The sequence below is a fragment of the Biomphalaria glabrata genome, chromosome 15 (genome assembly GCF_947242115.1).
Source record: "Biomphalaria glabrata chromosome 15, xgBioGlab47.1, whole genome shotgun sequence".
NCBI lineage: Eukaryota > Metazoa > Mollusca > Gastropoda > Planorbidae > Biomphalaria > Biomphalaria glabrata.
Window position 1 is genome coordinate 24,516,845 of NC_074725.1, and position 27,201 is coordinate 24,544,045.

The 27,201-nt window shown below is 37.3% G+C and overlaps 2 protein-coding genes across 5 annotated transcripts in view; one reads left to right on the plus strand and one right to left on the minus strand.

Annotated features, from left to right (window-relative positions):
• LOC106079152 (TSC22 domain family protein 2-like) overlaps nt 1-4,168 on the plus strand; it is an 80,610-nt gene extending 76,442 nt beyond the window's left edge. The window contains exon 4 of the mRNA XM_013240291.2: nt 2,145-4,168. Coding sequence (XP_013095745.2) covers nt 2,145-2,540 — 396 coding nt within the window. The 3' untranslated portion in view covers nt 2,541-4,168. The remainder of the gene's footprint in view (nt 1-2,144) is intronic.
• Nucleotides 4,169-17,477: 13,309 nt separating this feature from the next.
• The window catches only part of LOC106079153 (chordin-like), a 68,128-nt gene continuing 58,404 nt past the window's right edge, over nt 17,478-27,201 (minus strand). For all 4 annotated transcript variants that reach the window (XM_013240292.2, XM_056012529.1, XM_013240293.2 and 1 more), the window contains 6 exons: nt 26,238-26,270; nt 25,825-25,922; nt 22,826-23,018; nt 21,786-21,998; nt 21,356-21,451; nt 17,478-19,150 (listed from right to left, as the gene is read on the minus strand). In XM_013240292.2, the coding sequence (XP_013095746.1) occupies nt 19,008-19,150; nt 21,356-21,451; nt 21,786-21,998; nt 22,826-23,018; nt 25,825-25,922; nt 26,238-26,270 (776 nt within the window). In that variant the 3' untranslated portion in view covers nt 17,478-19,007. The remainder of the gene's footprint in view (nt 19,151-21,355; nt 21,452-21,785; nt 21,999-22,825; nt 23,019-25,824; nt 25,923-26,237; nt 26,271-27,201) is intronic.

The following is a 27,201-nucleotide window of genomic DNA, read 5'->3' on the forward strand; positions in this document are numbered from 1 at the left end:
TGAGATGCAATTTATATGTAGTTGTTGTTTTATTTCGGCGAAGCCTTAGGCTTCAATATGTGTTAATTCTGATATTTTTTTGGGGGAAAGTGAGTTTAGAGTAATCTGGGTAGATTTAGGCAGGTCATGTGATCCTTGGTGCAGACTTTTTACCTTTTCCTTAGTCCAGGGGTGGGCAACCTTTTTCTGCCGAGGGCCGCATTAAAAATAAATTGAGGACTGGGGGCTGCATATATATATTTGCACTCCCGATTTAGGAATTATAACGAGTTAGCAATTTCTTGAACTAATTTTACTAATGATTTTTTTTTTAATTTTGCCATTGTCTGTTTCAATCACAACATTTCACCACAAACTTGTAGTTGTACTTAATGTGGAGTTTATAACTGTTTACTCTCGTAAATAATGTTCCATAACCATGGAACTAGCTTTCTAGTTGTTATGCTGTCAAATTACAGTCAATAAGTGATATTTGATATTTTGGGATTTTGGCACATCAATAAGCATCAACCTTTTCTAACAACACTTGATAATTCTCAAACAAACAAAAAAAGCATGTTGGCAGATGAATGTGGTTCTAAATAATGTGAAAGTTTAGCAGCAAAGTTTTTTTAAGTGTGGATATACAGCTTCTGGCACCCATGAACTTCCGAGAAAGAACTGACTGGAACTTCTCTTTCAGGTCATAATTTGCCAGGAGCTATGTCCTCTGGAGCTGAATCAGCTTCTGCATAAATGGTGAGCTAAGGGTATTGAAATCTGGTTTAAGTTGCTGACATCTTAAAATTTGCTTTCAAATTCCACAATCAAGGAATACTAATAAGTCTTGTACATTTCAACCATTTCACTAGAAATAGTTTCACCTTTCAGATAAGGAATATGATAAAGCCTAATTTCACTTATTGGCCTCAAGAAATTGAATAGCTTTGTTTGGAAAGAATTACGATGCACATACATTTCATGTGCAAACAAATTGCAATCAATGTCCTTCAAGGAACTTAACAATTTCCATGTGATTCCATATTCTTCTAATGCTAGGCCAGCTGATATTACTGTGTTTTCGAACATCAGAATGTTTTGTTTCCAAATCTTTAAGTACTTTTCAGAACTTCCAGTCAGGCCGGCCTTAGATAATTGGAGGCCCTAGGGTCGGCGAAGTAAATTTGGTGGCCCCAAATAAAATAGAAAAATATAAATTAACTGGAAAAAAAACTAAAATTATGCAGCTTATTAAAAACCTAGTGTACTTCAACAATAACATTGAGGATAAGTTTTGCTATTTCTTCTAAAAAATAATACACATATAGCAACCTCTGGGGGGCTCTCAACAATCGTAGGTCTTTCATAGATGCATAGTTTACATATGTCTACAGCCGATCCTACTCTTTTTATTGAGATTATGTCTTTAGAGTTGTACGCATTAATGGTATTCAAAATAGATATGTGTAAACTTTTCCGTTTGTAATAAGTTTATGGTTAGGGTATTGCTCTTTATTTTATTACAGTCTGTTTTTCTAAGTTAAAGCACAGTCTCCATCAGTTGTTACCCTTGCCATCTCGTACAAGCCAACCCAACACTTTCAAGACAGTTCTTCATAGCATTGAAAAAATACTGGCCTGGGCTTGTGTCTTTGACTGAATTTTTCAAAATGGGCCATTTAAAATAGTCTTCATTTACTTTGAACTTTGTAGAATGACGTTTAGGAACAATGTTTCTTTAGCTTCTTCATTATAAGTGATAAGAATCAAAAGTTTCTATAATTTCTATAGATATTTACAATTATTTATTTTTAATATATTTGCATTTGTATATGTGTAATGTGATTTCTTTAGGTGTTCACGGGCCGCATAAAACACTTCGGCGATACGCATGTGGCCCGTGGACTGTAATTTGCCCACCCCTGCCTTAGTCTATTGGACAGTTGGGGCACCATGCAAAACAACTACTCACTATTTTTCGGGGACCTTGTTTGTAAAGTGCAGTTTTAAGCTATTTATGTTAGGCAGTGCTGTTAAATCAGAAATTGTTGCAGCTTATTTTCTAAATTTATAACTATTGTACTCTAGGGCTACTATTAAATGCTACTTGTCATCAGTCATGTCTATTTTTTGTCTTTCAATGAACTATTTGTTTCTTTCAACAGGACTTAGTGAAGCGGCATTTAATGTATGCAGTACGAGAAGAAGTGGAAATATTGAAACAACAGATAGGTGAAATGATGGAGCGCATCGGACAGCTTGAATATGAAAACACTGTTCTTAAGGCAGAGGCTAAGCCTGAAACATTAAACAAACTTCTCCAACCCCGTGCACCAACTGCAGCCCCTCTCACTGCTCCAGTCAGTGTTATGTCAACTCAGTCCCAACAACAGACAAATACCATGCAAAGTGCTGCCCCTCAATCACAGACCCAGGTTCAAATTCAAACACCTGCTTCAGCACCAGCTGTGGTGGTTCAGCAACAATCTGCACAACAAGCACAGTTACCCCAGTCTCAAGCTAGTCAACCTTCACTGCAAGCTCCTCACCCACCAACATGAAACATAGTTTGGATTAGCATACACAAAGAAGATAGTTAAATCAGCTTATTGTTGCTAATGAAATTCATTGCTTTAATACTCTGCTGATGCCTCTTACTGGCCATGTCCAAGTAGCCCTCGTCTGGCCAGCTGACCCCATTTGGCACAAGATCAGGATGTTTCTTATTGAAATATTTTTATTTGTTTACATGAACAAATCTATACATATATATTCATTAGTTTTATTTGCTGTTGACATCTGGCTTATTACAAATAGAACAAAACCAATCATAATAAAACATAATTTTACAACACTGGAACTAGTCCTAATCAACTGCTATATTGCAGCAATATTGACTGTGAAAACTGTTCAAGCAAGAGCCAGAGAAAGTATCCATGTATACTAAGGAACCATATGGACTGTAGAATTCCTCACCATTGCTCTTAAGCTAAATAATATTATACCAAGGAATTCTGATGAACTTTCCAGTGTTCATGTCACTTCCATATTGTTGTGTATCTTGCATAATCCAAATATTACACACTAAAGACAACAAAATGTTAGAAACCAAAAAGTTTACTGTTATGTTGTTTTTTTTTAAACTTTGTTTGCATACTTCCTCCCCATAGCTTACATTAAGGTTAATGGTTGTGATCAAATTGTCTAGGTCTTTTTTTTTTTTTTGTATGTATTTGCATTCATTGTATATACTGGTAACAATAGAGTTTAAAAAAAAAAATAGACCTGGTATTTCTTTTAGTTTGGCATTAGACTTTATAACATTGAGTCTTCTTGTACACTTGTTTTTCACACCAAATGTCTATAACAAGTGTTATAGTGACTTGAATGGCTTCATTCTGATGTGTTGCTATTTCTTTATCTAAGAAGACCAGCTAAAGGTCAACTCATTTGTCATAATACTGCAGAAGGAATTGTTGCTCAAAAGAACACACACACACTTTCATATGGCATGGTTTCTTGTTTTTTATGTACATGCAGATGTTAATTATGATCTTACCCTCAAGATTGGTCCTAAACTCATTACTGTTGCCATGAACTATTTTATGTTTGTTTTAATGAAACACTATGTTGTTGTTGATTGGTCGAGTGTACATAGATCATTTGTAGAAATCGCCTTCATGAGAAAAATGTGTGTGTGTTTGTATTAGTTGTTATATTGTGTTTTTAAGCATATACATTTCAGTAAAACAAAGGAATGACTACATAGTAAGCTAGTCAGTGCTTCCACTATGTGTCATGCAGTTTAGGTTTAAAGATCAATCCTATACTAGCACATGTGATGACAGTGTTGCTGTCCAAATAAAATAGTGTGAAAAGGAAATTCTTCAACCAAACAGATATAAAACACATTTCTTTAGTAGAGGTAGATAATAGTCAACAATAATTTTATTGTAAATTGGAGTTAGATTTAGAGCTTATACAGTGATGAAAGAGGATGCAGTGCAATGTCAATGTTGGGACAGTGTGATAATGTGATTGTCCAAAGTTGTCCAGGTCACTAGTTCTGATATTTCATGTAATGGTATGTTATATTATATGGTTCTTTAATTCAGTGATGTTTATTCATGCACATTGTAAAAAAAAAAAAAAAGGATGATTAATTAAATAAAATTCACTAAAACATTAATTTTTACTATTTCTTTATGAATGTTTTATTACACAAGTTTTAGACAAAGTGTGAAGGAAAGGTACTTTTGCTTTAATAAAAGTAATTCAGTTATTGCTTCCCCATTAGAGATTTTCATCAAAGAATGATGTGTGAATACATTTTATTTAAAAGTGTAGGCGAAGTGCTTTCACGCCACAGTACAACCATGGCTCGTAGAAAAAATAATAATTTTGTAAACCAATGAGTGACCTAGACAAAAAAAAAAAAAAAACATCTGGTGTTAGTGTGAAACTATGATGAGATATAAAACAGACTTGCCATAATGTGCACTTCAAGACTTGTTTACCCAAATTTCTTAACAAACTAGAAATAAAAGTTATCCATTATTATTATTCTCTTCTTCGCTCAAGAGTTTGGACGAGAAGAAGTAAAGGAAAGATCACTCTTTTATTTCTGCGGATAGAGTTATCCCACGAACTTTACGAGCCTTGCGTGTAGCGAAGTCATACAGTGTATCATGAAAATTGTATTTCCTACATAGATCACGCTCAATAGCAATTAACAAATGACAATCTATCTGCGAGATTTATTGAACTAAAGTAATTCTTCATTAGTTTGACGCTCGAGAAACTTCTTTCACCAGATTACACAATTATGACTAATGCATAATGCCGTTTTTATTTATCCCCCTTAGGATTGGCGTTTTCCATATTGAATGACACCCCAAAATGACTATTTTTGTCTATATATTTCATAATATTTGTATGAGTTTTCAAAAGATTTGAAATAATTTCCGAAGATTTTCATGACATTTTTCATATATTTTGCAATTTCAGACTTCTAGGAGTTCCAGGTAAATCAGGCGGCCGCGAGAAATCTGATATAAGTTATAAAATGGTTTAATTTAATAATTACACATAATTTACATAATAATAATTTACACATAGAATTAGAGCGGGTCCTATGCGGTCGAATAGGTTGCTGTGGCCCAGGGCCGAACCTGCAAAGTAGCGGCGTATGTTACGCCGCCGGTCGACTAGTAGTTAATATTGCTACAAGTCTTTTCTTCCTAGTTTTTGCATACACGTGATTGGCATTGTTGCACATCTTTTTAACCTTTCAAAATCAGTACCAGTATCTAGCCAAATTTAAATCCATTTCTTGTTTTACTTTGTAGAGTTTCCCCAATGTGACAAAATAGCGAGTAAATCTTTATCCAAAGATACCGGTACCTGTATACATCAACTTTCAAATGTATAGTAAAATTGTTAGAGCTCTTTTCGAGAACAGTGTCCACGCACCCAGGATTTTGAGCCCATGAATTCGCAAGCTGAATAGAAGGGAAAAAATTAGTTCAAACAGCAACATATTTTTGCCTCACATAATTGATGTTAGAAGGCCGAACACAATTTCAAACAAAAGTTTGTTTGGGGAAAAAAAAACAGAAAGAAATCAGAAAACGCAAATGGGTTTGGATTGGACATACATTGGGAAAAACAGAAAGCATTGCAAAACCGGGCCAAGACTGGAACCCACAATGGAAAGGCCGGAAAACCAAAGCAAACACGAAGATCTGTAGACCAAGAGACAAAGACGACAGGACGCTCATGAACCCAGCTGAGGGGAATGGCCCTGAACACAGACATGGAGCAAATACCAGGAAAGCGCAAAAGGGACATCTTGTATAACTTGGCCTGCACTTTCACGGAGTACTCTCAGCAGTGGACAGGTTGTGGATACAGCTTGCCGCCCAAGTAAGAACGAAGTAAGTAGCAATGCGTTAATTAGAATCAAAACGTAAAATAACAGAAAAAGGACTGACAGTTCTTTGTAGAGACTGCTTGACGCCCAATGCGCCGAACAGCGCGGAAATTAAGTAAGTAGCAATGCTTTTATTAGAATCAAAACGCAAAATAACAGAAAACGGAGCATAAAATAAGTAAGACAAAAATTAACTATTGCTGGAAGTCTCTGCAAAACAATGTATTAAAAAAAATTTTTTAACAAGCACTAGAGATTAACCAACCTTTTAATGACAGCATTTATGAATGAACAGACTCAATGCCAATGACACTAATGCCAAGACGACTGTAGGACCCCAGGTTCGAAAGCCAAGCGTTCAACCTTTCAGTCACCGCGCCCCCATGAGATATGTGAGATGGGAAGTTAAATAAAGTGAGGATGAAGAGTTGTATTTTTAAATTGAAGTCCATAGGCCTGAGAAAATGGCTAGGAGTGAAACTAAATCATAATCAATATGTTTTTTGATGGAGGATTTTCATATGCACAGAAAGCATTGGCGTTCGTATACAATATCGCACTGATGCAAGTTTATTCAACGCTCTAAGACTCAAGACAAGGACCAAGGTAAACTACGACTGCATCAGAGATACCTGCAATTCGCAGATGACTGTGTCCTAAACGCCTCAAACGAAGAAGAGCATATCCCTCTTCGCCAACGCCAATTTTGGCCTCACCATAAATGTAAAAAAGACAGAAGTGCTGCACCCAACCTTCTCCAAATAAATCTGTCACAGATTCTTATATTAGCAAACGTCAAAAAGTTTGTCTATATAGCAAGAAGCACTATATCAGCAAACGCCAACCTAGATGATGAGGTAGACTTCCGTATTGCAAGTGCCAGAGCTGCTTTTGGCAGACTTCAAGGACAAGTGTGGCAACGGAGAGGACTCAGCGTATCCACAAAACTGAAAGTCTACAGTGCTGTAGTTCTCCCCTCACTCCATATGCATCAAAATCCTGGAGTTTATTCCCGCCACATCAAAAATTTAAACTCCATCCACCTACGCTGTCTAAGGAGTATCCATAAGGTGCGTTGGTCCAACCACATACCAGACACAGAAATCTTAGAGCTGTCCAACATCAACATGAACACTATCAATTCGACAGTGAAAAGGTCCCAAATTCGATGGACGGCACATGTAGTCCACATGCCGGACAATCGCCTTCCCAAACGACTTTGTACGGGGAGTTGTGTGCAGGAAAGCGTTCCAAGGGTGGTCAATACAAGCGCTATAAAGACACTCTGAAGAGCTCCTTCAAGAAATGCGATATCGACTTTCACTGCTGGAAAGCACTAGCTCTTGATCACTTCTAATGACGTGAAGTTATGAGTCTCGGAGTCCCGAGATTTGAAGCAAGAAGAGTGGCCAGGGTGAAAGAACGCCGAACCAACAAGAAGCTGAGAAAAGAAGCAGGTCTCTCTGCAACTGACCAAATCTACCCATGCCACGTATGCGGCCGGCTTTTAAAAGCGAGGATTTGACTTTACAGTCATTTTCGAGTCCTTAGGAAATGAGAAATGTGCTCATCTTTGGTCACGAAAGAGGAGCTATAGATATTCATCTATCCATCCATTCCAGTGGCGCTATAGAGGCCTCTGGCCTGCTTAAACACATCCTTCCATTCAGATCTCTCCTGGGCCTTTCGTCTCCACGCCCTGACCCCAAGCTGTTGCAGATCTGCTTCCACGTCATCATTCCATCGCATTCGATGGTCGCCTGCCTTTTGGTTTTGCCTGTATACGATTTTCGCTCCTCTGTTATCTGACATTCTTTCAAGGTGACCTGCCCAACGTAGTCTGTTCTTTTTTTATTTCGGTCACTATTGGTATATATCTCATGGTTAGTGCGTCCTCCACCCTGTTTCATCATGTTTGGCACCATAGATATTCCTAAGAATTTTTCGTTCCCAAGTATTAAGTAAATTTTCAGATGTCTTGGTCAGTATCCTAGCCTCACTTGCATACATTGCTGCTGGTCTTATTATGGTTTTGTATATTATTTTCTTGGTTTTCCTTGAAATTGTTTTGCTCTTAAGTAAATGATGGGTGCTATCAAATGCTTTGTTGCCTTCCTTTATTTCTGTTAGTATGTCATTTTTGAAATCAATTGTACTTCCTAGATATTTAAAAGTTTGGACGTTTTCAAATTCGTGGTCTTTGATTTTGATATATTGTCCCTTTGTTTGGTTTTCTCTTGTCATTGCGATGTACTTGGTTTTACTGTCATTGACCTTGAAGTCCTGCTGGTCGAGATGCTTCTTCTAGTTGTATGAAGGCTCTAGCGATGTCAGAGGTTTCTTTAAGGCAATGTCATCGACATAAGCAAGGTATTGTAGAGGTTGGCTGTATATCGTCCCTGTTTGGTTGTAATCCGTGTTTTCTCTCCTGAAGTAGTTAATAATAGTTCCCCTTGTGTTTATGTGTATATTTCTATAGATATGGTTGCAGGAATTTATTCACATTGAGATTCTCCATTCCAAGTGTTATACTTTATTCATTTAGTAATAGCGCTTATCAGATCACCAAACATATTATACATATAGCTAACTACTTTCAATACACTATTACAATTTACACAATGATTTTGAGGACAGGTATTATTGGGTGCCCATCATATGGCATACAATTTGTGGGCCGAATTCGACGACTAATCCGGCCCTGCATGCGGACGTTCCCCATTCGGGATTATTGTCCATTCCAGCGCAGCTTTCGGATGGTAAGTAGTCTGTTTCTATACCGTCCACACCAACCTCCAGCAGAACATGGTTATTAATAAGGTAGTCCTGCCAGCATTATGGAGAGTAGGCACCTTTGACTGAAGCGTTCGAGGAGTTTTAGATACCTTCTATAGACCACTGCTTGGTAGACACTTCTGAAGGCAGCTGGAGCTATTTATTCCGCCACACTCTTGTTTGGAGGCGCCCAAATGTAGATTTGATTGGTTGACATATGAGGTTTATTGTTCATCCGAAAGACGCGGCAGCGTACGCAAATTCGTTAACGGCGAGTTGGAGCTGATGCTCAGTGTGAGAGCAAGTAAGGCGCAGACATCGCCATAGAGAAGCTGTGTGAAGACAGCCCTTACCCTCCACAAACTTAAACACTTTTTTTTAAACCAAATATGCATATTAATTTTTTAAAAAGGAAAGTGATATTAAAATGTACAAGAACTCTCTTTCTTTTAAAATATTGCATGCTTTTAGATAAAAGTATTTTGATTCATAAGTGGATCCTTATTAAAGTTTTCGAAAAATTGTAAAGGCCTCCAAATACTTAAATCCGTCCTTGTAGATGCCTTTGCGCAGTCTCAGCCTAAACAGTTATTTGGATTGTCCTTAGGCAAGAAATGATGAGAAATAGGCTCAATCTTGCAATAGAAGGAGATCGGACAACGAGACAACGCCAAGGCTTATTGAGAACAATGGGACTCAATGGTAGTAAAGAACGGCATTCTGTAGCGAATGTGGGAATCCATAGATGGAACATCAACACGAGTACAACTAGTTCGACCAAAGATTTGAATCCTAGAAGTGGTTGATAAATCTTCTCTTGCCTGCAAGGTTCAATGTCGCCACCGGAGTGTCGCTTTTTATCATCTTTGGTTGTTCCAAGAACTGTTGCCTTCCCAAGCCACCTAGAAAGCATTCCACTCACAGGAACTACCCTTCTACTGTTTCTCAGAAGCCTTCCTGACCAGACAACCAACACAGAGCAACTACACTGTTTCTCCCCTTGTTGGTGATTAGAAAGCGTCCGTGTTCTAAGGCTCCGTACTGGGATTAATCCCTTACAGCACGGTCCAGGAATCTGGCAGTGTTCTGTGGGTTTCACTTGTCAAGGCAAAACCCCGAATGCACCAGTTCAATCTGTTTCAAGACTAGTCTTATCTTCAATTGTGTTTCTGAGCACCCTGCATTCTTAGAGGATGTGTTCTGCGTGGCAGTGTCATCTGGGATCGTGGTTCTCTCGGATCCTAGCGAAGGAGGCTCCTATCGGACAGTGTCCAGTGCGGAATCGTGCCGAAATTGCTTGGTCTAGCTGCCTCCACTCGTCTTTCCTGTTTGGGCGTTTGAGAATTTTCCAGACTTCCAGTCCCGTGCTACAAAGGTCCCAGCTTTTGTCCATTCACAAATCCTTTTGCACTCTCAAATGTTTGCGACTCCTCTGATGGGTGTTCCTAGCTTCGCCAAACTGTCGGCCTTCTCGTTTCCTCCGATTCCACAGTGAGAGAGAATCCATTGCATCACCATTCCTTTCGATGCGCTCAACGCACACCATAGTTTTTTTTCCAGTTGTCTCTGAACTCTCGAGAGCTTGCAGGCAGGAAAGCGTGTCTGTAAAGAGAATTACATTGGCTGGTGCCGCAGTTCCTTCCTCAATACGTTGTTTGATGTGCTCTAGGGCACTTTTGATTCCTTCCATTTCCGCAATATAATTGCTTTCGCCTGCTCACGGGTCTACCAGTTCGTCGCTTTTTGTTGCAGCGAGGAAACTGACTACCGCTTCATAGCCCGAGTTCGTTCTGCCTTTGACTACTCTCGTTGTATACCTTGATAGTATATTTTGGGTATTGGGCTATGGTTTCTCTCGCAGTGATATTTAGTAAGTTTTGTGTACCTTTCTTGTTTACTTTTGGGTCAATCAATGTTTTCCACACCTCCGGCAGCTCAGGAACAGTTGCCGGGTGGAAAGCTCCCTTAGAAGCGAGATTAACGCTTTCCGGGGGGGTTAGGTCACGTTGGATTTCCGCCGTGAGAGCTGCGGCGGGCCTCCCGGTCTGCCAGATTAGTAGGTCGTCGGCATACAATTTGATTACGCGACAGTCCATTTTGTAAATCTGACAAGTACCGGTATTCAAATTACGCGTCACAAGACTCATCTGGTTTTAACTCCCTTCCGTGACCCTTGTGTACAAATGTTGTTGGGGAATCGCAATCTTGAAGTAGAATCATGTTGGAACCGTCGCACAGCTCAAGCAGTTAGAGCCCGGAGTGATCGTTCGCTGAACAACCCCAAGCTTGTGACTTGGCGTTGAAATCTCCCGCCACTAGGGTTCTGACGTAAGCGTGGCCTTCTATGTCGAGAAGTTCCGTCCTCGGAGGGTCGTAAACGTTCACGCTTGTAAACTTTAGATCATTTTTGTACACCTCCATCGTTAGCGTGTGTGTCCTCCTAGGTCCCTTTGATGTGGTTTCCATTACACGAGCAAGTAGGGGATTCCTGACAAATGTGTCTAACACTTGACATTTCTCTCAAGAGCATCGGAAGGCCGTAAACCTCGAGAGCAAGGGGACACTGCTTTTGGACGTGCCAGCTTCCTGAATCATTAACACATCCACCTCGTACTTAGCACATAGCTTTTCGACTACGGCCTCTTGTGCCGAAGCTGCCCGTTCGCGTTTAGTTGTAATACCAATAGCTGTTGGGTAGCACCAATTCCCTTTTTCTTGTCCCGTTGTGCTTTCACATTCGGTGAGGTGAGGGTTACAACTCTCTCATCTGTGTTTGAGTAGCTGCTCTTGGGCGGTCAGGCCCGGGAGGCTTTCGTCGTTGGTAGCACACTTTTCGGTTATGGACCCAACAACCACGTCGCGTGGCCGGGGCCTCTTCGTCGAGTCATGCCCAGACTCACGTTTCGAAGATAACTTTGTACTAGTCATGTTTTTGATAGTTCCCTAACGGGATGAGTTCTGGGTTCTGACTTAGGGGTCTCACCAGTTGAGTCATTGCTACCTACCTAGAGCTCGTACTCTTGGCTAGCTTATACCCTTGTCGCACTGCCGCGCATGCCTGGAAGGTATTGGAAAGGTTGTCAGGGACCGTTATTCTCAGCGCCCGAAAGCCCGCCGTCAGCGAGGCGGCTTAATGCAATGCCGTTATCTCCGGAAACGTACTTTCGAAATCGCAGGACGCTTTTTGAGCGTGCCTTCCGTACCGGCGCACTCTTGCCACTTTACTGCACAGGCACTCACACATTGGTCTGGACGTCATGGACTTTAAGAACTCCATTCGCTTGGCTCTTGAAACGGCGAACGGGGGTTAGGGATTGCAGTTTGTTAGCCGCTGCTAGAGACATTCGCAGCGTTTCAAGGGGCCGCCGCGAGGAAGCCGAGACCAACAGATAGCGATTAATACAGAGATGCCAACCCCCCCCCCCCACACACACACACACTTTGTTGGTGATAATTGTTTTCTTAGCTTTAGGCTTTGATCCATCGTTGAGATGTCTCCCGTTACAACACTATTGTGGTTAAATAAAAAGCTAGCCTCGTTTGTTGGAAGTAATGTAATCAATTATTTGGGCTACAGGGAAAGCCAAGTGAGTATGAGGCTATGAAAGATTTAGTAAATGTGTTCAATTTTTCTAAGACCTTGTCTTTCCAGGCGTGGAAGTTCCACCAAGAGGAGAAAATGTTCTGCGGCATTAAGTGCGCTAACTTGTTTAGAGTTGGCCATAGTCTTTTTATTTACAACTAGATGGTCAGAGATTATTAGTTAGAGTATTTATAAATCAATAATCATTTTAGCATATTATTAAAAATATGATATTATGAAGTTAGATCATTGATTATGTTCCATGTCTTATATAATCAATCTCCAACCACACTTGATGAAACACCCATTCCTGACCTAATTATACTGAGATTTTAACGCCCAAAAATCAATCGCTACCGAACTGGCTTTGAATACGTAATGGGACCATAAGGCTCTGCAGAAAACATCAGTGATAATGGTGATCTTTGTGTTTCTCTCTGCACCTGTCAATCGGAAACTTATTTTAAACACAAACAAATACACAAGAAAACATGGTGATCACCAACTGGTGAAACCTTTAACGAGATAGATTACATTTGCATCTTCAAGCGTTGGAGGTCATCTCTATTGGATGTGCCAACCCGCAGAGGAGCTGATATTAACTCAGACCACTACCTAGTCAGTGGCAAATGTAAGCTCTGACTGAAACACCAAACAAAACGTGTCACACGACCACGACCGTTTAACGTGAAAAAGTTCAAAGACTGCAATCATCGGGAGTAATGATGAACATGAGCTTCGAAGCTCTTGCAGATATATTGGCCCTTGAAAAAGAGTGGGTCAACTTCAGAGATACCGTACTACTATTGAGTGCGCAGAAGATCGGAAGGAACGGTGGATACAAGACAGAACATGGACATTGATCGACGAGAGGAAAAATGCCAAACGTAAATGAGACCAGAAAAAAAAGGATCGCAGTTTAGCGGAAGAAGGGAAGCAGATCTGAAAGTAAAGAGAAGTTGTCGGCAAGATAATAGGGACTGGATTAAACAGAAGGGCCAGGAGGCACAAGCAGCTGCATGCAGAAATGCCACAAAGAAATGCCATCGTATTGTCCGAGATCTCACAGGAGCAAAGAGTGGGCATGGAGCACCAATAAAAAAGACAAAACTTTGCTAACGAAAGAAGAACAGGATGCAAGATGGGTAGAGCACTTTAAAGGGACTCTTAACCAACCGTCTCCAGACCTGACTTACATATTCAAGGACCCCTCTCCAGACAATGATTTCAAGTTCAAGTAAAATTCAATTACAACAGTGGAGGTTACCAGAGCCATTAAGAGTCCTAAAGAACAACAAAGACTAGACATGGTGTCACCAGAACACGAAGGGGGTGGGGGGGGGCAGTGCCTTATTGACAGAATGACTGATCTTTAAAATCTTTTGTTGGCAAACTTCTTAAGTCCCTGAGGACTGGTAAAAGTAAAGCTTCCTAAAAAGGACAACTTGGCAGATTGCAACATTACCAACCTCTCTGTCCAGGGCAAAGTTTTCAGCATTGTTCTGTTGAGACAGCTTCAACAGTCTGTAGACGAGAGGCTCAGAAAAGAGCAAGCAAGCTTCTGAAGGGGCAGACCATGAGCGGAGCAGATATTTGTTCTACGAAATATCATAGAACAAAGTCTCGATTACCAACAACGGCTAATGATCAGTTTCGTAAACTTCAAGAAAGCGTTTAATAGTGTCTATCGAGAATCACTATGGAAAATAGAGAAAATTCGTCCAGATCTTACGACACCAATATAGTCAATCTTGTTGAATTAAAACAGAAGAATGAACAACTGAGTTCATTAGACAGGGGTGCATCTTGTCTCCCTTTCTCTTCCTCCAAGCCATTGACTATATAATAATGTGAGTAATGAATCAGAGGCCTTCGGTATTCCATGGGGTGAACAGAATCGACTAACGGAGTTGGACTTCACCGACGAAGTGACGGCCATGGACCGAGTAAGGGGACCGTATCGCGTACTATCATTAAGCCTGATCGTTATAAACAGCTGGAGGCAGCGCTAACCATCAGTAAGTCACTGCCACTAATTTTTCACAAAATCCTCTGTGATGGTTGAAACTTTTTGACAGGACTTCGCCAGTGGTTGTCTCACGCTTGCTCCTCATAGCTTCTAACTGCTGTTTGTACCGCGACTATTGAGCAGTATCAGCATGGGCGCCCACAGTGCACCCCCCTGGATTCTGAGTAGCAAAATTCTAGACAATTTTTTGCATCATTAAATCAATTAACTTCTTAGTAGCCACTGAGCAAGTAATACTTCCACTGTAGTACAATCATAAAGATAAGTTAATGTGAATCCTCAATGCTGCTGGCAAAATCATTGGCAAAAAAACAAACCCCATTTGGGCAGTTGTTTGAGACAAACATCTATAAAAAAAGCTATCAAGATCCTCGAAATAAAGAATCACCCTTTGTGTCAGGATTTTGTGATTTTACCATCACAAAAGAGATACAAGACACCGATAGCAAAGACAAACAGACACAAACACTCTTTTGTTCCCCCTGGCAATCAAATCATTAAATAAGAACAATCTGGTATAAACTTTGTCACATGTAAATTATGAGTGAGTCTGGTGTGAATGTACACTTTGGTTTCTTATAGTTATAATGTTTTTTGTTTGGTGTAATGCACAAATTGTATGACAAATTTCCTTACGGATAATAAAGATTATTATTATTATGTTAGAAATGAACGAGTAGTCATTCTCTGGCGCTGCCAGGGTCGATAGGCTTATCGGGAACAGATGGCCGACTATGTACGTGCACCCCTCTAGATTCTAGTAGCTAAATTTTAGCCAATTTTTACAGAATTAATTTCTTCCACTTAAGTAGAGGTAAGGATGAACTATTATTGCAATAAACTAGAATAAGCTAATCAGGTGTTGATGGCTGACCATGTAGGCCTACGCTTTATTATAGGCTTGCAATATTTTGTACTATAAAAAGTGTGAACTATTCTGTTTGTTTTCACTTGCACATAATTATACTTATTATTGTATTTAGTGAAGGCCTAGAAAAGGATAAATATATATTTTTTTTGCTTTGGAGAAAAAATCCTTGCTAACTTTCTTTCGATATGATAAATGTGAAAGTTTCTTTGAACAAGAATGAAGAAAGCAGTCATATATGTAAAACTGTAAATGTATTCACGCCTTGCGGAGTTGAGCTCAGTTTTAGTGCTCGATAAAATAGGTTAAACACGTCCACCAGTTTACGATTGCAGAGTATATAAGAAAGCTCTTAATAATAATAATAATAATAGTTTAATCTATAGAGCCCTGTTAACAAACACGATGTATGCTCAAGGCGCTGTGATAACGTTACAAATATAAAAATGATAGCTAAAATGACAAACTAATCTAAAGAAGTTTTGAACAGATATGTCTTAATGTTCTTCTTGAATGTAGTATAGCATGTTGTCTGTCTGAGATCAATGGGGAGTGAGTTCCCCACCTTTGGTCCGTTTACTGAAAAAAGCCTCCAAACAGTAACTTTTGATGGAAAAACGTGGCATCACCAGAAGCGTTGAGTCCATGGAGCGCAGTGTTTTCTAAGGGACATATAGAGTGATCAGTTCACTGAGGTACACTGGCATTTCTTTATTGTAGATGCACTGATGACAAAAAGTGGACAATTTGTAGTAAAATCTTGCTTTCACAGGAAGCCAATGGAGTGTGCGCAAGAGAACAAAAGCAGAATCTAGTCTTGTTTTCCGATGGACTATTCGTGCGGCGTTGTTCTGAATTCGCTGCAGCTTGGCTATTTTGTCATCGGATATACCCGCTAGCACGGCGTTGAAGTGGTCAAGGCGGGAGAGTATGAATGCCACAGCTAGCTTTTTTGTTGACTCCGTTGTTAAATATGCCCTTGCAGAGCTGGCGTGTGGAAAAATATACCATCACATGCCATCGTCCAAGTCAAAACGTTGATTTGAATTAACGGAGCTCTGGCAGCAGCAAGAAACCAAAGAATACGAGCAGCAGCAGCATGAATTGACTGCATTTGCTGGGTATTTTGGTGATGAAACTGCAGAAAGCTCAGACACTTATCGGTTTGTTGATGGCGATTGTATTTGAGACTTGACTGGTTTTGTTCCTGTCGTTCAGAGAAACACACTGTCTGTGTCTAACGTCATTGTCAGCGAATACATTAAGCACAGTCTAGACATTAACAAACTACTCGGCCAAGACTACGATGGCTGCCCCGTGATGGCTAGCTTTCAGAGCTGTGTTCAGGCAAGGATTCGTGAAAAATATCCTAAAGCTGCATTTGTCCGTATGCGTCTCACAGATTTAACCTTGTCATCAATAACCCGAATGACGTTTCAGATGTACGTAATGCTGTTGGTGTCATCAAGATGACTTTCTATTTTCCGCAAGTTTCATTTTTACCTTTTTGTGTGAGAAATAAGAACCCAGTCACAATTTTGAGATGATTTGTTTGGCGGATGTTAATTGTAATTCATTGTTAACAATTTTTGTTAGATTGACCGTAGGGAGGTATGGGCCGAACGGATAAGCTTAACAACGCGTATAGTAAATAGTTTGTTCAAATGTTTAATATCTTATTTAATTTGAAGCAAATATTTACAAATCACTAATTATCGCATATGGAAGGGGGGAGGGAACCAGTTCCTTTCTTTAATATTCTACCTATCAAGAAAATGGAAGCTACTATTTTGAACCGTAGATGGCAACTTGCACCCCCCTGGAAAAAATCCTGCGGGCGCCCATGAGTCTACTGAGGCAATAAAACAAAACATTTCGAAATCTGTGGATTGTCTGTTAGTTTTGAATGAAGATATTTACCAATATCTTTCACTCACCTTTTAATTGTCATGAGAAAGGTTGACAGCTTCAATAGCTTTCTTCTTTTCAAGACACATTTCTTCCATCATTGCTAGCAAGCACTTTATCCTGGCTTCATGTCTCTACCTACAATGTGAACAACTTTGTGGCTAATTTTACAGCCACTCATTTTCTTGTCTTTTTGGTAAATATTCTAATCATTCCTCCCTAGGTGTAATGTAATATAATTTCTTAAAAAAATGTTTAATTGGCATAAAATAATTTAATTTCTTTTCTGGAGCAGAAAGTTGATACAACAAAAAGAAACTTCCAATCAAAACGTACTAAGTGCAGAAAGAACATTTAGTCAAGACTCACATGAAATGACTAGTGACTTATAAAGCAATTTAGATCTCAACCAATGAATAACATTTATTCAACAAAATTTCTTAGTGGCAAAAGCTCACAATCATTTTTAAAACAATAAGGCATCAAAACAATGTCAAATTTATGCATACAAAATGTTTAAAGTTTGTTTTTTTAAATGACTGAGAATAAATTTCCTGCAAAGGAAAAGTCTACACTAAGGTCTACATACTAATTCTATTTGACATTAGAATTTTTTGTTTCATTGCAATCTACATAAAATAATTGAATGACTGTTAAGACCCATTGGATGTAAGTAACATGCTGACACCATAATTAGAGAACATGAATAATTCATTTGAACCATAATACAATCAAAAAAATTCATTGAAAGTGTTTCATTAATTAATTTCATAAGTCATTAATTGTTCTGAGAATACATCACTATGTCTTGTCTGTAATGAAAATTTTTTCCATTACATTTTTGTGATGAAGACTTTTCCATCGCTATGTCTTGCATGTAAAGGACTTTCCCATCATAATGCATAATGAACATTTTCATATCAATGTCATGTGTATAATGGACATTTTTTCTCATCAGTCTTGTGTATAATGCACATTTTTTCCATCCCTGCCTTGTGTGTAATGGACATTTTCCCCATCACTATCTTGAGCAAAGTGGGTATTTTTTCATTTGTCTTTCATATAATGGACATTTTTCCATCATTGTCTTGTGTGTAATATGTGTGATCCTCATCAGGTGTTTATATGTGAAACACATCAATTTGCTCATGCCACTTCCAAAAAGTCTTTTTTTTTTAAATTCACATTAAACACATAAGGTAGGTAAAATAATATTGTATGTAAGCATTACTACAGCGCATACAAGATAATACAGATATCTGGCACCTACCAAATCAATTCTTTGCACTTAATAAATGAGGATTTTTCTTTCAGAAAGAGAGTGGGTATCAGAATTTCCTCCCTTCCATTGATTGGTAGCATTTGTATGACAAAAAAAAAAGTATATTGAATGTTTTCTACATCAGTTTGTCAGTCAGTGCCTGTTGCAGTTTTTGTTTCTGGATGAATTCACAATTTCACATTAGAAATTTTGTTTAACTACATAAACTCAACACTTTGTGATTTGTAGTCTGGTTGGTCATCTTTTGACCTGTAGTGATCATGTGACCTTTATTCTGACATCAAATTAGTTTTTATTCAATACAATGCTAAGAATAATACATTACAATGCACATCATTTGTTGTAGTTAAACTAATCTGTTATAGCTTTTTCAACAATGGTATTTGTTTAGTTAGAAGTACAGAAGGTATAGAATAATTTCCATGTTCAACCTTCTTGTTTAATGTAGCTTTGGCTCATAATGACACCAACACATGTAATCAATAAGACAGAAAACAAAATATCGCAATTCAACCAAAAAGATCCATAATAATTGTTTTGTTGTTGAATATATGTGTCACAACCTTGGGCTATGAATGCTGAGCGTGATATATCACATCAAAATGTCTTCTGATGATTGCATCTAGAAACTCCTCTACCCAATTTCTCCTACTACAAGCTACATTTCTTTTTAGAGAAGTCAATTTTTGTCACTTTTAATTTAATGATGGATGTTTCTAACAGTTTTCTGCGACATTTTTTCTTGCATCTTCTTTGGCGTTTGTTCAGTTTCTTCCAAAAAGCTTTCTCTGTTTCTGAAATTATAAAAAAAAATTTAAATGTTAAGCGACTAACATATTTACAAATATATTAAATATTTTTTTAACTGTTAATTTTGTATACTAGATTTTAAATGAACAGATTTGCAAAATTATTTTTTTTAACTATAATTTACAGATTTAACTGTGTTCTTTCATTGGTACTTAACATTTCATGAGTGCAAATTATTGACAATATTATTGTGAACTTTTTAAAGTTTCCTATTTGTACAGTAAAGGCTAATTGCATTGTCAAACACATTTATGCCCAATCTTTATCAGGCAAAAGGACAAATAAATTCCTTGTAGTTGGACGCTTCAATGCCAAAATAGAATTCAAATAGAAATCAGTAGTATCCAATATTATTTCAATAGTAATTAGTTGGATGTTTGGTTTTCCTGAAAGTAAATAAGTCCTAAAACCAACTTCTGAATGTCTAGCTGCATTGGAAATTCTCCAAGTTGTAGGATTGAATCAAGAAGTTCATATGTGATGCAATTAGATTAGGCAGGTTTTGACCCTTTTATAAATGAAAAAATGTTCATTCACTCACAGAAGTAGATCTAATTGTAAATATCATTATTAACATTAATGCTTGTTCTGAGATTTGACCAGTTTCTGCAGCAACTTAGCATAGAAACCAATTGTCTTCATTGCTAATATTTATTAAGCGGGGATTTCTGATTTTTTCAAATCTGTTATGACACTTGACATTCACAAAGCGTGTAAGTGTGTTAAGGATCATGTTGATTCATTTATAAAGCATATTAGTGGTTAAGGACCATGTTTATTCATTCACCATGCTTGTTTGTCTTAAGGACCATGTTGATTACCATAGCTGACACTGCTTGTGTCCAAACAGTCTATCAAATATCTTTTCTCATATAATATAGCATCTGTTCAAGCCCCTAATATGGAACAAAGAGACGCTAGTTTGAATAATTAAAATTTACAGGGCTTTTAGAGAAAAAAAAGGCTTCTTTCAAACCTTGTCCCAAATTTGAGTTCACATCAGGTATGCTTTTTTATTCCTCTGAAATATTTAACATAGAGGTTGTAAATGCTTTTTTAATGACTTTCACCTCACCACACCTATCCCTTAGTCTGTTGGACCGTTGGGGCACCATACAAGATTAGTCTTTCTCCACTACTCTCTGTCTTTGCCTTGAATAGAACATCTTTCAATGGCAAGCCCATCCATTCTTTTATGTCTTCTCATCCCTTTCTCTGTCTGCCGCTTCTTTTTCCTGGTACTGTTCTCTGAAGGAAGGTCTTTGCGAGCTCCTTAGACCTTGTAATTTGGCTATAGAGTTTTAGTTTCTGTTTTTTACAATAGTTAGGTCCAATCACTGTAATAACTCTGTCTCTAACCTCTTTGTTTGTGATACCTAGGATCTTTTTGTAGCATCTCAATTTCATTGCTAGGATCATTCTCTCTAGCTCTGCAGTCAGCGTCCAAGACTCACAAGCAAGAATGTGGCCATGACCAGGGAGTGTTTTGAGTTTGGCCAATGCTGCTGTGGACAGTGCAATTTAGGCCAGTAGTTCGGGTTTCATTCTCTCATCTGAGACAATAGCTCTGAGGTATTTAAAACTACTGGCACTTGTTAGCTTTTCACTTCCAATGCTGATGCCCCTTTTTAAAGCCCTGTTGGCTATTGGTCATAATTTGAGTTCTTTTTGGCATTTATTTGCATACCATATGCTGTGGAAGTGTTGTCTATGCACATCACAGAGTCAGCTAGTTCTTCTTCTGTCCCTGTTTGGTTTTACAACTTTAGAAAAATGTAAAAAAAAAAATTTTAATGTATTGCCCATCTGTGGAAACATATTTTTTTTTCTTACTGAAGAAATATTTAACTAGATTGAAATTTCATTGGGCTCCTCAAGGACATTTCTCTCTGAGGTGATGTCATGACAGCTGTTAAAATAAATATGAATTTCAATTTCAACCATGGGCTATGCCACAAAGACTTGTAAAGTTACAGTTAAAAAGAAAAGCAAAAAAAGCAAGAATGCATGAAGCAAAGGACAGCAAATATGGGCAACAGAGAAGAATGAAGGGAACAGGTAAACATATTTTTGTGGGGGAGCATCAAAAAAATCTACCTATCATTTTATTGATATATTTTTATGTTCCCAAAAGTATGCATTGCAAATTGAAGTCAAAATGGATTAAAATGATATACTAAAATACATACTACTGTCTATTCCTCCTAAAATGTCTGTCAGTGGGGTACTTTTTCTAAACTCATCTGGTGTTGTGATGATGTGATTCTCTGTTGTCTGTATGCGATCTAAATTGAAAAAAAACAACAAAGAAATGTAATCTCAGTCTATCAAATTTTATTCTAGATAAAATTCAATATATTATATGGATATATTATATTTATAACCATAGTCTTATCAATAACTCAGAGGCATTCCAACAATCATGAAATATGTACATGTATTCCAAAGTCAGTTGTTCTAGGGAGATCTCTTTTGTATTTATATTCTTCATTCACTCTCAAGACCTAGATTTTTATGTTTTAATGAGTGAAAGTTTAAAAATAAAAGATTTAAAATCAAAGAGTACCTACATTATTAGACTAATATGTTACAAAATAAAATCACAGTAGGCCTACTAACTATTTTTAAGTTCCCAGTATGTTTGATAGATAGTGTTGTTTTTGTAATCATCCAAAGTGAGAGAAATAAAAGTGTTTCCTTTCGAATAGTACACTAATTTCTCTGCTGACTTTGGTAAACATAATTTGTTGATCACATCATTCACATGACTTGGCTTGAGTAGCACAGAGTCTCCTTCAGCAGACTTCTTGTTACCTCTTTTGGGGCCTATGTCTAACAAACAATAAAATTAATTTAAAAAAAATGAGTTTACACATCACTAATGCTTTTCTTTACTTACTATCCAATATTAGTAACTATATTATCTTCCATTTAGATTTCTAAATATTGACAATATCAAATGTGTGATTTATAATTCAATAGAAAACTAGCAGCAGAAAAATATGAGATCAGAAAGTTATGTATAGTTGGAGTTCATTTTTTTGAAAAGTTATACACTGTATAAGGGATGAAGCTCTGACTGGTGGTTAAGATAGTTGACTCCACTAACTCCATCCTTCATAAAGTCTGATAACTGATGATACAAAGTGGCAACTGTTATGGCTGAAGTTAAGGAAGAGATGGTCAGGGGAAATCTTTACATATGATATAAAAACATATCAAGACTCAAACCCTGGGCTTCCAACAAAAACAAAACTGCCAAAGGAATATATATTTCCCCAAAATAAAAAACTTGCCACTTTTTTCACAAGATCAAGGATGAAAAAATAAATACAGTGAATTGGTCAATATTTAATACTGATTGGTACTGGAAGTGTGCCTTTAAATTTTCACTTAAAAATTGTCAATTTTAAACATTTTTTTGTTTTAAGCATGACAAGTGCATTAAAATTGGAGACAATTAAATGTAAAGAACCTGAATACTTCCAAATCAAATCCTAGAAGAAAAAAAAAAATTGCAATTAAATTTACTAGAATACTTAATACTAAGCTAACTTACTATCCAACCAAAATTTGTTTTAAATCAAGCATAAAATGTGTCAAAAAGAATTGTTTTAATATTTCATCTGTTTCTAAATATTGCAACAATACAATCTTACTCAAACAATTTGTTTTAGATCCAGATAGAGCAAAATGTTTGCAATTGGCCTTGGAATTCTCTTTCTTTTTTCTTTTCTTTTTTTTGTCCATTGGACACTCTCGACAGCAGCCATCTTGATCAGGTAACGGGTCATCACATTCAAGATTAGAATTCTCTGGACATTTCAGTCTCCAGCAACTCACATTTCCATTCTGAAAGAAGATTCAACATGAAGATTTATTTTCATTTTGTGACTCAAACACAATCTGCAATCATCTACTCCAAAGAAATCCTAAGATAGGTTAGCATCATAGAGTTTCACAACATTGGACAATAACAAGATACTAGTTGATGTACCACTCCCTAAATACTAAGAAGAAATGTCTACATGATTTCTGTTTTGATGGTCAGTTTTGAAGGTTTATATTTTTCAAATGTTAGGGTTCAGGAGGTGATGCCCAAGTGCCAAATTGCACTTTTCTAAAAACAAACAATTTTTTCCTTAAAAAAAAAAAAGAAGAAGACAAAAATATGTGACAGTAGCTAGATACTTGAGCATGCTTATGTTCATTTAATACATATATATTACATACATTATTAAATTTTGGTTGAGATTTTCTCAAATGTCAAAATCCATGACACTATACTAATTATCACCAACAGAACATTAATCAGTACACTCAGCTATGTATCAACAGCATGGATATGAGCTTTGCTTTGATGAAAAGAACTGTTGTCATCAAAACAATTGTAAAGGTAGCAATCCAATTGTGTAACAGTGTTGACATTTGATGCCAGTTCACCTTACTTTGTATTTTCCCCAGTATTTTAACTAATCCATTGATAGTGTTACTAGGAAGGGAGGGAGAAGAGCAGTTGGTCAAAAAAAATATTGATGCAAAAATTAGGGGCAACAATTAGTTCTTATATCAATGCCTATACCTACAAGAGACCAAGTGGAAAAGGAAAAGAAATTATCACTTGAGCCATTATCAGGTTCATTGCTAAATTCTACCAGAAAGGCAACTGATAGTCAGTGTCATCAAATGAAAACAGTTTTCAGACATTTAAATATTATCAAAGTCTCTTGTGCCATTAATGTCATTAATTAATCCCATTAATTCTGTAAAGTTAGATACTATGCAAGAAACCATTGACATGGTGTAAAAGCAATCTAGAGAGGCTTAAACTTTTTGTCTCAAATTCCAGCATTGTAGTTTAATACAAAACAAATTAGAAACAAGAAGAAAATGTCACAAGATCAACCTCACTATATTCAAGAAGAGAAGAAGCAGTCACTCATTTTACAATTGTGCAACAATCAATCAATATAGGTAATTAGCTCATTGTATTATAATTGTGTGGGGCTGTGCTTGGGTCTCAAACCAAGGGGTGTTGGGTTCAAATCTAGTGGAAGTCTGAGATCTTTAAATTTAGGGATTTTTAGGATGCTTTTGAGTCTTTAATGAGTATCTGACATTAGTTGTGAAAAGTAAAGAATAAACAAAATATCTTTGATGAGAAATGTTTTCAGATCAAATTGTGGATGGAGGTGAGACACCATGAAAGCAATGGGTGAAACCAATCCTAGTCATGTCATTACTGCTACATATTTGTTAAAAATATGACTTATCACATCACTTTACCATTGACAATGGTGTAAAGCAAGACTGTGTACTTGCTCTACTCTATTTGCTATCTTCTTTGGCATAATGCTGGGTCACATGAGGCAGCGACTGCATGAAGGCATCTACACCAGGTTCTGCTCAGACAGCAAAAGTGTTCAATTTTCAAAGCCTACTGTCCAATACCAAAACAAAGAAAATGGTCATAACAGTGCTTTTGAATGCCGATGACAGTATCCTACTTGCTCACACAGAACATCAGCTCCAGCTTGCAGTCAACGAATTAGCATACGCTGCCGCTTCTTTTGGTTTAACAATAAACCTTGGAAAAACTAAGTCATTCTTCAGAAGTCAGCCAATAAAATTTATTGAGCCCCAAAGATCACAGTGAATTTACAAGGGGTGGACCACTTAACATATATAGGAAGTACAGTATTGAATAAATCACTTTTAAGGGAAGTTGATAACTGTCTGGATAAGGCCAGTGTGGCAGAATAAATCAAACCCCCTGCCTACAAGAACCACTGTCTACCGAGCAGTGGTTCTCTCATCCCTTCTAGGGATCTTAGACATGTGTACAATATACAGTAAGCAACTAAGACTTTTTGAACGCTTTCACCAAAGATGTCTGTGTTCCATCATGGATATACAATGGCAAGACCGCATTACAAACAGTGATATTCTTGCCAATACTGGTATGGACAATTTAGAGGAACTGCTTATAGTCTGACATCTACACTGGACAGGGCATGTATCCCATATGGAAAATGACTATATGCTAAAGGCAACTTTTTTAGGTGAGCTGAAAGGTGGTTAGTGTAACAGAGGTGCCCCCCCCCCCCCCAGAAATGCTTTTAAGACCTTAGGTACAAATTTTCTTTAACTGACATAATAAACATAGCAGCAGGTGGCTTCCAAACGAGACAGCTAGAGATTTCTAACAAAAGCCGCTGAAAAAACATTTGAGACCAAAAGAAAATCCTGCCAAGGATAGACAGCAAAAAAGAAAGCCTAAATTGACCACTGGCAGACAACAGCTTTATCTGTGCTGGATGTGGCAAAATATGTAGGTCGTTGATGGGGCTACATAACCACATAAAATACTGCTCTCCTCATTAATCTTCAGACTTGAAGACAAGCCTTATTATTAACTAGTTACTATTTTGTCCCACTTAGTTGTTAAATAATTGAGGTATACCCAGAAACAGAAAGTATTAACATTATTTTTCAATACATTGTGATTTAAATGGACAGCAGAAATGGATACATAGATACAAAAAAAAATATTGTCAGTACAAAGATTAAATGAATATATATATATATTTATTCTTTTGTTATTTTTCTTTGTAATAATAAAGAAACTAATATTGTATCTTAAATGTGCAGTACATACCAAACATAAGCATTCTACACACTTCATCTCCCCATAAGATACTATGATAGGTTTCCATGTTGTACCATTCTCCTGAATACCAGTGTTAGTTACACAATCTGTAGTAGAGAGGTTCAAACAATTTTGAAGTATAGTAACACTTCCAACTCATGTTTAAAATGTTAACATAAACTATTTAGGACATATTTATCTCCAGTGCACAAATCGATAACAACAGCAGTAGTTATTGCAAATAATAATGAAATTTTCACAGTAAACAAAATGTCATAAAATTTGAGCTGTTATTTTGTTATTTGTAAACCAGATGCTTGCAGTATACATTCATTTCATGAGTACAGGCACAGTGTTAAGGAACATTTTCCTTTGATGCAATAAACACAATACATGTTCAGCTAAACTTTATTGCAATTTACCTGCTTTTGCTTTTGGTTTCTCCACATCAACCACTGAAAGAAAAGAAAATGTTTTCATTTACTTTATGTATGAAATTTTGATAGAAAATAAAATGTCAATTGTAAGTAATATATATTATTATGTTACAAATGTGTGTTCAAGAGTTTACAGTTTCAGCCTATAGGCATACTAAGGATACCAAGCTATCCTAATAACCAGTCTTCACTTTCTCCCATTGATGCTAGGCACAAATAAAGCTTAGTGGATACCATATCCTCTTTAGGTGTGGATGGACACCAGTTCAATTAGAGCTGAATGTAGAATAAGTCTGTCAAGAGTGTAAAAAAGTGTAAATGTGTAGTTCTTCTTGTATCTACAGGACTAACTGGGCTTGAGGTGTATTTAAAGACACAATTAAATGAGAATTAAATGAATTATGAAGTATGGTGCATTTTTCAATCTATAGCATGCTCAGTGTGATAAAGTCCAATCTTTCCTATTGGGGAAGAGGGTATCTATGGAAAAAGGTTTTGTGCTGCAAAATATAAGCAATGGTTTTGCAACCTTTTTGTTTGGCCCTGAGAACTGGGTGCTCTATTGTTACGTCTGTTACGAGACTCTTAATCAAACACCAAACAGACCCATCAATTAGGATTACAAGAACTTGGTTCAACAAATAATATGTCATTAATAAGCTCATTTACATTACTCCATTTTTGGATACTCCTCTATCTTGATCTTTCAACATGTGTTCATACCATTCCACATTGACACTATGTTGCACACGTAACATCTATAAGAAGCATCTGAGGCTCCTTGAATGTTTCCATCAAAAACGCCTGCTCTCCATAATGGGCATATGCTGGTAAAACTACAAAACAAAATCTATTTTCTGCAGTGTGGACAGTGTAGAGGCACTATTTATTGTTCCACAACTGCACTGGGCAAGACACCTATCTAGATGGGGAAAGACTGTGTACAAAA